This window comes from Alligator mississippiensis, chromosome 2, assembly GCF_030867095.1.
Source record: "Alligator mississippiensis isolate rAllMis1 chromosome 2, rAllMis1, whole genome shotgun sequence".
NCBI classification, from domain to species: Eukaryota; Metazoa; Chordata; order Crocodylia; family Alligatoridae; genus Alligator; species Alligator mississippiensis.
The window spans coordinates 191470879-191482917 of NC_081825.1; the positions used below are offsets into that span (position 1 = coordinate 191470879).

The following is a 12039-nucleotide window of genomic DNA, read 5'->3' on the forward strand; positions in this document are numbered from 1 at the left end:
ACACACTGCTCCGTCCAGCCCCTGCTGCTTCCTGTGACTGCTGCCACTTCCTCTGCTGCTCCTGATGCTCACTATGCCACTTCCTGTGGCCCTGCTGCTCACCGCGCCACTGCCACTTCCTGTGCTGCTTCCCGCACTGCTCCCAATGGTCGCTGCTGCTTCCCCCTCTGCCCCTGCCTCTTCCTGCAGCTGCTGCCACTTCCTGTGCTGCTCCCCGTGGCCCGTGCTGCTCCTGGCAGTCACTGCTGCTTCCCCTGCCACTCCCTGTGGCCCCTGCTGCTTGCTGCACTGCTTCCTGAAGCCTCACCACTGCCACTACTTCCCTCTGCCCCCTCACCTGCTGCTTCCTACTCTGGCTCCAGCCTGGTCTGGCAAGCACCATGGGGCTCCCAGCTGTTGGGCAGCTTGCAGTGTTTTCCCCCACCCTTCCTCCATCCAATCTTATCTTACTTTCCACTTGGATGGAGGGAGGCAGAAACAGCTCCAGTATCGTGGGATGGAGCCAGGTGGGCCTTGCTGCTCAGCCGCTGGGTCCTGCCACAGGCTTCCCCTGGGTGCTACTGCCGCTGGCTGCCTGTCATCTTTGACAGGCAGCCAGGGGAGATAAAAATTCATTTTCTAAAATTTTTAGGGGCCCCATGGGCCAGATGGAATGGTCTTGGTGGGCCAGGTCTGGCCTGTGGGCTGTATTTTGCCTGCCCCTCATCTATATTGTGCAAAGCACTGGTGTTGAAAGATGTCCTGAGCTACTTCTGCATGCACTGGCTTCAGACCTGGAAGCAGTATATTTGTATTAGTGTGGCACGGTGCTTGGGCTAATTACTGTGCTTTGTGCTGTATAGATAGACACTTGTTTACTTTAAAAACTATCTGGTATCAAGAGGAGCGCAAACAGTAGAAGTAATGCATTTACAGAGGGACCTGCAGATTGAGAAAGAAAAGGGAAATCCATTAACCTGCATTGTCATGCAGCATTCATCTGCTGTCTTTGGTTTTCCTGGGCAAAGCAAGTTGGAAATGCAAACTTCATTGGGAGGAGAGCTAAAAGAAACAGCTGACTTTTTTTTTTGTGCGGGGGTGACAGAAGTGGAAGGTGGCATTTTACTGCAAAGCAACATTTTTACCATTAGAAATTGTCAACTGGTTTGGTTACATGTAGTATTTTTGCTGAGCAATCATTCAAAAATGTGCAATTTAATGTAACCTGGTTTTACCTTGTGTCTTTATTACTTCAAGAAAGCATCTTTCTTTCTGATGGATGGATGAAGGCACTTTGTAGGACCCGCCTGTCAGTTGTGTGCACAGTACCTGAAGGTGTTTCTCACATCATAACTCCAGGCAGTATGAACTAGGAGGCCTGACTGAACACACTATATTCAAAGGTGATCGTTTATTTGTGAGAGGTCTCACTTTGCAGGCAGGCTGGCAGTGATCCAATTAGAAAATATCTTTTTAATCACTTATGTTGAGTTCATGCTTGAAGCGCCACGCAAGGGATGAGGAATCAGAACTTGTGGCAGAGGCTATATCCTTTATTAGACCAATTAGATAGTTGCAAAAAAATGTCTTTATTTGCAAGCTTTCGGGCACACACACCCTTTCTGAGGCATAGGATAATGCAAGGATTGCAAAATCTCTCTTAGGTGGAAATGAAAATTCATATTTCACAGAAGAGCTGAAGGTGTTGTAAGATTTCCTGGTTGGAATAGTTCATTTTGTGTACATTAGGCTCAGATAGAACAGTCTATTTACCTTTATGTTGTCTGGTGTCAAGCAGGATGTTGAATTATGTTTCCTTATCATATTCATTTTATCTAAGGGCTTTGGATTTAGAAACCCTAAGTACTTGAGGGACCTTTGGTGTACTGTAGTTGGGCGCATCCACACGAGCACGCATGTGCCTCTTGCCCCTCTTCAAACTCCTTTGAGGCAGGGCAACAGGCATATGCGGGAACAAAAAAATGTTCCCTGCACTGCAAACTTGCAGAAAAATAGACCCCTGGATAAAAAAGTGGCGATGTTTAAAAAAGCGGTCCCTGACTGTGCCCTGAGGCAACTGGAGGCCAGGTCCTCCATGGAGATGCTCTGGATACCAGAGTGTCTCTATAGTTGGCCCTCGCCGTGGTGCTGAAACACACGGCCGGTGAGGCCATGTGTTTCAGCTCTAGGGCTCCGGTGCCAGCGAGTAAGGGGTTGGTGGGGCTGGAGGAGCGGGGAGGGGACCATGGGGGGACCCTTGACAGCCCCACTCACTCCCCCAGCCCCCCCTCCCCCTGCCAGCCCCCCTGAGGCCCCTGTCCCCTACCCTGGCTGGCCCCATCCCCCCAAGCCCCCCCCCCCCCCATCGTACACTTTAAAAACAAAAACCAATAAACCTGGCATTTACCGGCAGTTGTAGCTGCCGTCTGGCAGCCTGGGGTCCCACCCGCACAGTGCGGGGCAGGCTGACAGCCCCAGCATCCCTAGATTGAGCCCTCCTGCCCCTCTGCTGTCCTGTGCTGCCCCAGGGGGGCTCTGCCAGGAGCCCCTGGAGCTCTCCTCTCCCCCCCCCCCCCAATTCTAAGGTAAGCAGAGACTTTTTTTCCATTTTTCTTTCTGTTTTTTTTTTTGTTTTTGTTTTTTTTTTTAAGTGATGGTGCCTGGAGTTGTAGGGGTAGCCTTGGGGGTCTGGGGGTGCAAGTTGGGGGGGGTGAGGATGGCAGCTATGGGGTGGGGGCTGCAGCAACTGGTGGGGGATGAGGCCAGGTGAGGCAGCAATTGGGGGGCTGGGGTGGGGCGTGTGGGCTTTGCAAGGGGGGGTGGTAGTCCCTGTGGGGGCCATTTGGCCCCCATTGGGGCCTTGTACTTCTTGTGTGGGGGTTGAACCCCCTGTTGGGGGGCCGTACCCCTTTTGAGAGTCCCGAACCCCCTGTTGGGGGGACGATCCCCTTGTTTGGGGGTGAACCCCCTGTTGGGTGCCCATACCCCTTGTGTGGGGGTTGAATCCCCTGTTGGGTGGCCGTCCCCCCTTGTGAGAGGGCCAAACCCCCTGTTGGGGGGCTGAACCCCTTGTGTGCAGGTTGAACCCCGTGTTGGGGGGGTCGAACCCTTTGTGTGGGGGCCATAGCCTTGTGGGAGTGCAGTAAAACATGTATTCATGAATTCATGAAACATGTATTACAGTTCACTTTATTATTATGATAAGAGACTTGCTTTAACACTGTAAGATATATCAATAAAACATTGTCCAACTGATCACTGTCTCTGTCTTGCTCTCTGTCTTTATAGTGGTCTTTTGTTTTACTTGTGGAGGAACATGGATTTTGGGGTATTTTACAGAGTGACTTTGGGATTTTTTTTATCAGGGATTTTTCAGTTTTCCAATAGGGAACACCAGAGTTCCTGCTAGGGAGGCCAGTGGCAGGACCCTGCCTGCTCAGAGCCGGCACCTTGGACCCATCTGGCTGAGGCTGACCTCCTGGACAAATGGAGCCAGGAGGACATGCTTTGACAGTTCAAAGCATGCCACCACACCCAGAACATCTTCCGGGTGATAGCTGCTCAGATGGCCGGGCAGGGGTGCACATGGCAGTAGTGCTGCACAAAGGCCAACCCTACAACCACAGCCCACTGGCAGCTAGCCCAGAGGGGCAGATGCCTCTACTGGTTCTGCAGTCCCCATCCGAGTCTGGCAGGTGCACAGCAGGTTACAGCCAGGCAGCAGCCCCTACTGCCAGACCCCTGCAGTGGGTAGAAGGTGCAGGGAACTCTCAGGGCTGCTTCAGTAGTCCAGCTGGCACAAGGGGGAGTGTCCCCAGGTACCAGTTGGCTGGGCCCCAGAAGCTTCTGAGATCAAGTAGCCCTGAGCTACTTGCCAGGGCGGCTTTTTATACTGCTGGGGCCAGGACAGGGTAGCTTTTTATACTGCTGGGGACAGCACAGGTGCTGGCCCCAGGCTCTAGCTCCCACTGGCTTAAGATCCAGGAGGAGCCAGGCCGGGTTGTTTTGCCCCAATTGGCACAATTTGCTCCACAACAACATGCATGTCTGAGCACATGCGCTGAAGCAAAAAGCCCTGGCTCAAATTTGCACTGCTTCTATTTGAGCTGCTGCAAGCGCACGTGCTTGCATGTGTGGATGCATCCGTTGAGTTTAAACATAAGCTCTGGGGCTTTTCACAAGTCCCCCTCTTCTCCCTTTTACTCCCTGACAGCTTCTTTTAGGTACCTGTTATTACTAGGGGGATTTTAAATTACATTGTGGTTCATTATCTCTCCAGCAATTGGTTGCATGCTTTAGGTGGGCCTCTTTCCTTTCACTGAGGTTTTATGTGTTTCTTCAGGTCCTAGGACCAGAAAAACAGCTGGTAATTTAGAAAGGTGTGTTTCTCTGACAGTTGTAAACTAAATTGGCAGTAACACAGATGTTTGAAAAAAGTCTGGATTAACTACTCAAGTCCTTTTAAATAAAAAGCATTGTAAAATATGCTATGGTATGATATATACCGTGGATTTATAATCTTGTTGTTTGAGTGAAATGCGAATCAATGCAAGTATAGTTATTTGATTAAATGCAGTGTCCTTTTCTTGACTTTTTCATGATTAATATTTAGGAGGAATATGAATGGGGAACATAAAGGAAGACAGCTGGACTTTACTAGCAAATTAATTTTATGTTAGAGCCAAAATAATTAAATCTGTGCATTCTCCAGGAAGGCTATTTTATTGCTATTGATTTGATCACTTTTTGGACGCATGGTTACTGAAACTTAAATTTCACTCTTAATTGAGTTATAAAATTTATGCCTAGGAAAAAGAGTGATGTCATGGTTAGCAATTATGGTATGTTATGCAACAATACAAATATTGTTGCTTGTTAATTCATATGAGTTACATAGGCGTGAGTCAAATTTTGGCTTGGATACTAGTATTTTTACCTGATGGAAAAAATAAGAAAAGCTTTTTATAAACCTTTTCAGCTATTGCAGATTGGTTTGAGTACCACCTCATCCTCAATGCTACATAAATATTCAGGTTTGACCATTACCTTGGTTTGCATTTTATTATTTTTAATTCATGCATTGAAGGCTTAACACAAGCTTGTAATCACAACATAGAGCTACCTCCTTAACTGTGTTTTGTAGGCTTCTCTGACCCTCTGTCTAGCACCCTGTTACTTGTGGAAGTTATACTTCTTAATTGAGCATAATGAGAGCTGTCTTCATCTTGCAGCCAGGGGGAGCCAGCAGGCTAACTCTGTACACCAGACAAGTCTTACTGCCTGTTATAGAATTTAGCATTAGCCCAAAGCTGGGTCAAGTAAGAGTGAACTGTGTCATGGAGACAATCATTTCTTATCTTTGGTTAAGTAACTGTTAATTTGCTGATTAATGTGTTTTGCTATTTCAAGACAAGATGTATTAAAAAGAGGAATTTGGACAAACAGGGGTGAGGTGGGGTGGGGATGGGGAAGGAGGCAAGATGTTTTTTCAGCACTGTTAATTCCACATAGCCTGCAGCAGGCTTACAGCCAATTTGCAACTTCTAGAGATAGAATTCAGACCTGCCATTGAATCTGAGAGGCATGTCCCATATTAAGTAGTGCCTTCTAGTTCTGAACTGCTCTGAAGAGAGAAAGTATATGTGTGTTGCAACACTTTACAATCCGTGGCTCTCAACATTTTCTGAACTAAAACAAAACCTGAAAGATAAATGTGCTGTGGCCCACACCTTTGTTTTGGCTGGATCTGCATCAAAATTTTACTCTAGCTTTTGGAGCCAAACTACTTCATCAGCATATCCTTTCTGTGTCATTTCAGTACAGGACACCACATGGGTAAGAAGTCTAAAGGACATACGAGTTCCTGCTGAACCTTTTTTTTGATAGAGTTCATTATGTATTTAGTTAGTAATTTGTAGTGGCATTACACAAATCTTTTGTAGGAGAGAAGATTAAATTATTCTTCCCTGTGGAATATTTTGGAACACGCATACAAGAAGGGAAAACTTGCTCTTTCATTAAAGTATCCTTTTGAGTCAAGGCTAAGACATGTCGCTGGCAAGAATTTTGGGGATGTATTCCACCACATGCAGAGAAATCCCCAACCCTTTTTCTCTCACTGTTCCCCCTTTCTAAAAGAGTTTTTTTTTAAATCAGGCCTGGCTTTGCTAAATGGGGAAGAGCAGTGTCATTGCTGACTAGTGTATAGAGCATATGAACTTTGTTTTCCTGTGAAAAAGTACTCATTGCAGTGGGGTAACTGACCTGAACCTAGAAGTCTGAAGTACCAATAATACACTGCTACTTTGCATTAGTTATATGCATGTGATTCATTGGTTAAGCCTGCAGGAAGTGCAGTTGCATCTCCTGATACAGAAGCTATGAAGAATCCCCTTGATGTATATGTTCTTTTCATTTCATTGTCACTTTACAATCTGAGAGCTTTATGCACATGTATTCTGTCCTGAGTCACGTCGCATGAGGTGGCCTCAGCCTGATCAAGCAGTCTTTGTAGATGAGCTTGCCTGGAAAAGCAGTTTTGGTTCAAAATACACCAGCAGAAAGCCATATACAAAAAGAGAAAGAGAAGGTAAAAACAAATGCTTTTGGATAAATGCAAGATAGTATTGCTTAAAAGATCCCTAATAGGTGAGGCTAAAAGAAAAAGTACATTAAGAGAGTGTTTCCATCAGTAGGATAACCATTGAATGTAGAGTTCCTCTGGATTTTTGCATTCATAGGATGGTACAGCAATAGGTTTAAAGGTTTGAAATTTCATGATTTTTTAAGCCAGTTGTATGATTTTTTTAAGCTCAGTAATTTTGTATTTGTGACTAAAATGTATGATGAAGTAGGTATTTTTACTCATATTCATTAGGAGCACCATACTTCTAAAAGGGCCTTGGTAGTTCCTTGTTACCTGTTGTACTTTGAGCTGCTCAAATGTTGATCATGTTAGTGTTAGCTGGAGTTTGGAGCAGTCACACCTTAAGGCTAAAACCCTTCTCTGACTGTCCCCCACCTGCACAGCTTTGACTTACCGAGGTCTGTTGAGCAGGGGCCTGACTAGGGGCTACACGGGCCTGACTAGGAGGTGGGTAATGAAATAGGAGGTGGAAAGAAAATTGGGAGAAGGGTGGTACAATGAAGTCAGCCACAGAAGGACAAAACAAAAAGTAAAAAAAAAAAAAAAAATTAAAAAGAAACGGAGGAAGTAAATTAAACAAGGTCTCATGTTTTAATACATTGGGATTGGGGGTAGGGGGTGCTGGTCATGCTTGCTGGCATGATTATGGGGTAGAAGCAGTGAGGGAAGGCACTTTTGGGTGAGTTACTGCCCCTGCCTTGGGAAGGATGCCCCTGCTCATGGGGACCTGATTCATTCCCCTAGCTTGTCATCCCCCTTGCCCCATCCCCCACTGTCTATCCTGGAGGGACAGGTAGGGAAGGGTTAACCTGGCTTCTTGGCCACTGCCACTGATGCTCTCTAGGTGGGCTTAGCTCAGAGAAGAAGAGCAGCCTGGCCCTGGTACATGGGCAGGCAGGTTAACCCTTCCCTTCCTGTTCCCCTGGGACAGATAGCCAGGTGGCTACAAGTGTGTGGGAGGGATCACAGGGGAACCAAGGGAGAGCCAGGGGAGTACCAGTGAGTAGGGGGAGGCCTGGAATGGGAGCAGGGGTGGATTCTTACCTTTCAGTCCTCCAGGCCCTTACTGGCCTGAAGCGTGACTGCTCCAAACTCGAGCTAGCTCTAACACTGATCAACATTTGTGCAGCTTGCAGTGTAAGGTGTAACAAGGCCCAAATAGTGCGTGTGTTTTGAGAAGCAGAACACTACTCATGGTGAATAAGGGTAATAGCCCAATACATGCTCTTTTACTGACTTATACTTTTATTCATAGTTGAGAATAATGAGTGAATACCTCATTCATGTCCCAGCCGGCTGCTTCAGGTGCTTGTGCAGTTTGGCTTGTTCCAGGAAGGTAATGACAAGATGGAGATCTGAGACCACAGCTTCCCTGTCTTTGAACATTCTTGAAAAAGCATGGACTGAGGCCCCAAAGCAAAAGTGTGTTTTAAATTGCTTTCCATTTTCATTGTCTTTCTCACTACAGTTGTTCGTTCATCTGTGTATGTTTGCTTACTTCCCACTTGACTAATTTTGGAGATTATATATAATATTATTTAGCCACTGTCCCGATCGATATGAAATTTTCTGATGTACTAATGTAGCATATTCAAATGAATCTGAGATTTGGACATGAAAAATCCTCTATGATAGTGCTGGGGGGAGGGAGGGAGGCTGAGGAGGGGAAAGTGGGGGTGTTCATTGGTTGCAGTAAATGAATAAAAGTTAAATCATGTCTAAATGGCTTTTTCAGTCAGAAGTGAGCCACTGGAACATGCATTATAGTGATTGAAAAATTATTTAATCACTTCTGAGGGCTTTATTTTGGCTCATTTAACCTCAGTGTCACATTTTTAGTGCTGATTAGGCCTCTGTGATCCATTGGTTTCAGTAAGCATTTGAAGTCTGAATTTTCCATGGCCTTTGTTATTGTCCTGGTTAATGTGTCTTAATGCCTGGGATGTATAATGTATTCTGTGGAAGATTTACAGAGTAATGGTGTAGTCTGTCAGAGAGAAGCCAAGTTTTAAATGGAATATTATGAGTCTGCTCCAAGCAAGACTTAATATTGCAGCAGATGCTGTTGGTTAAGGTGGTACAATATTTTCTATTCCAACCTGCTGTCTTCAGTTGCTAATAAATTTATTGAAACATTCATCTTTCGTGCTGAAATGTCCATGCTTGGTGTCTGCGACACAGTACTTTTTTTCATGAGAGGTTGAGCAAAAATGGTCTGCTGGTTCCCAGGCATATGCTCTACATTCTGGACTAGCAGCAATACTGCTGTTTGAAAAGAAAATATAATTTATCTGAGTTTTGCCATAACAAATAAAATATGGGTCTGTGAAGAAAGTGGACATACCTCATAAAATTCAAAGGTAAAAAAAGTATATATGCAAGGCCATTTCAACTGTGGAATTAACAAGGTATGATTTTAATGGGGAAAATTCCCAGTTTCTACATGTACATTTAAGACTGTCCAAAAATTTCTGATGTTTTACATTATTTAGAATATTTAAGTAGATTAGATCCTTACTGTGCTAGGTACTGCACAAACATATAGTAAATATCTAACAGTGTTTTCATTGTAGTATATGATCTGCTGATTAAAAGAGAGGGTCTAATTCATATTTGTGCGTACTGCCCTTCACTGCTGTAGCAGAGGGAAAAAAATCCTTTATGTAGTTACAAACATATTTTGCAATCACTTAAAGATGCATCTGGAGTCAATTATTTTCACCTAGTTTAAGATTATTCACTTGATTTGGATTTGACCTTAAATATCTTTAGGGATTGTTTTTGCAATGAACAATCCTTTTCCTTTTTCTAATTAGGCTCACAGGTATGAACTGTTGTTGGGCACAGAGAAGTATATGCAGTGATTTAACAGGGCATTGTCCTCGAGGTATTAACTAGACTTCAGTGCTTAGGTATTGGTTATTAGATTTAGAGTGTATATACAATGCTTCAAATAGACAAATAGTTTTAATGTTTATATAAGTCTAGGTTATTAAAGAAATCACCATCTGCTCCTAAGAAATTAAATTTAAAAAATAGCCCCCTCAAATATATGAGCCTGTAATGTTCTTTTCTGCTTTAGGAATAACCAGAAAATCTGACAGAAGGAGAACACGCTGTGTAGAGGTGACACAGATATATCCACTGCCTTTTTTGTGGTCATTAAAGGTGTTTCTTGGAAAGGGCTGTCCTGATTCATGAGGATGATTTTTATTTCAGTGTTTCTTCCAGTCTCAGGCATGCTGCCTGCAGTTCCTTTTTAAGGATCTCTGGTTGTCTGAAGAAGCTCCCAGCTCCCTTCTTTTTTTTTTTCTTCTTTTTTTCCTCAGCCTGCTGTATATGAAGACTTTAAATCAGAATCTAGTTTTTCACTTCATTTGGTCCTGACGCACTCAGTCAGCTTGTGACAAAAATAACTGCTGAAAATAATGCTTGTATGCATTTTATGAGTCCCCTCTCTTCCTTTTTGTTCAATGTCAGGATTTTTCCTTGCAGGGGCAGGGGAGGTAAGTTAAAGGTTATGCAACCATGAAAGCAACAGTGTGTGTCCCCAGGCTATGGCTGTCCTTTGGCTTCTTTGGGGCAGCCATGTGGAATTTATTGCCTGTGCGAACAAAAATAGCACCATCAGACTCACTGGGTGGGTCAGTGAGGTGGAACCATTCGACAGTAGCAGAACTGTGGATCTGAGAATCATCACAGGCATTACACCCTTTCGTCCCAACTGCAAGGTGCACGCACTTACCTTTGCCATTGCTACTATAAACCTATAGCGCAGTATACCTGCTATATTTTACAAACTTCTGTTCAGAAAAAAAAATCTCCTGGGAAGGGATGAGCAAAAGGACTGCACAGCTGACAAATGTTAGTTTTGCCACTTCTGTGCTACTTGGAGGTCCTTGGATACTGTGAGCACAGTTGCAGTCAAGTTTATTGTGGATGTATTATGAAGACTATCCTAAATAAAGCTTGGTGAGTAGTGCACAAGTTTTCTGATGGCCTAGATGCTGCAGAGATGGGTTGGCAGTGGGAAGGAAGTATCATACATGCTCCCCATCCTAAAATAAGCCTGTGCAATCTGCCCCAGCACTGTCACAGGTAAAAAGGCTTGGGATAGATCCCTGAACTGGCCGTCTGTTCCACATTTGCCCCCTGGGTGCTGCTGTACAATGAATCCCTGGGGTGTTGGGCTTTGTGCCTTAGAAGGGGTATGCATTCACCATAGAGTGCTCTAAAAAAGCTCATGCTTGAATGAAGGGACCATGTTTCTTCTGCTGAAGAATCCATATTAAGGCCCTGATTCAATGCTAAACAGGCCCTAAATTTGGTGCCAGTGAAAGATGGATTGTAACTAAGAATAAGTCCTCCTTGCAGTTTGATGGAGTGATATCAGCATGCACACTTATATCAAAGCTAGCTTTAATCCAGCTGACTCTGTTATGAATAACAGGGAAAAACATGAGTATAGACTGTGCCTTAGACTTGGGGCAGTCTCAGGCAGACAGCTTGCATAGAAGACAGTGATGTCCTATTTGCATTGCTGTTCATGGCTAAACTACTTTGACTAATGCTGGTTTGTATACATCTGTGGGTACAGCATTCATACCTCTGACTGCACACATACTGTCAACACACTTTATCCACAGATGTCACCTGATATCCTGCACATCTTGTGTGCCTATTATTTGATAAGTGAAGTCTGGCAAACAGCATGCATGCTTGCTGGTTGGCTGGTTTATAGATGGCTTCCAGGATATGAATGCAGGGAATGTGTGGCTCTCAGTGAAGTACAAGTTACTGATGGCTCCTCAGCCTGCAACATTTCAGAGTTTTAATACCCCTTTCTCACATCAGAAAAATAAACTGTAAAATAAATAATTAAAAATAATTGCCATTTTCTGCATGCTGACGCACATTTCATCGCTTATACAACTGTGTGTAGCACAGCGCTGCACTGTTTGAATCGGCTCACATGTGGAGCAGATTCGATTAATCGAGTCTGCTCTGAAGCAGCAGATCTCTGGTGTGTTGTGGGATAAAAAGGTATGTGTATAAATGCCCACTGAGTTAGATCTAACTTCAGAAAAGATAAGGAGGCGGTCCTTGGGGCTAAAGAAGTTGAGAATCACTGATCTAGCTGGTGCCACTTAAGGGCAGCAGGATCTCACCCTCTTTCCACTGTCTGGCCCCTCCTGACGTCTGATCTGTACCTTATGGAGCAAGGGTACCCCCTGCTGCTGAGATTGCTCCTTCAGGGTTTCACATGCCATATCCATCCTGACAACCCCTCCTGCTGGCCCGAGGAGCATGGAAGGAGTGGAGGGGATGAGGTGGGCTGTAAACATGACTATGTAGCTGGGGACAGAACCACATAAACTGGTATAACTGATTGGGAACTGGTTCAAATCTATAAT

At 44.6% G+C, this 12039-nt stretch overlaps 1 protein-coding gene across 10 annotated transcripts in view; it reads left to right on the forward strand.

Annotated features, from left to right (window-relative positions):
* SERGEF (secretion regulating guanine nucleotide exchange factor) overlaps window positions 1-12039 on the forward strand; it is a 276912-nt gene that overhangs the window by 81351 nt on the left and 183522 nt on the right. The window contains exon 10 of one of the 10 annotated variants that reach the window (XM_019477123.2): window positions 9708-9918. The exons of the other annotated variants lie outside the window; for them this stretch is intronic. Coding sequence (XP_019332668.1) covers window positions 9708-9713 — 6 coding nt within the window. The 3' untranslated portion in view covers window positions 9714-9918. Of the gene's footprint in view, window positions 1-9707; window positions 9919-12039 lie in introns of those variants that run through there. 10 annotated transcript variants of the gene reach the window in all.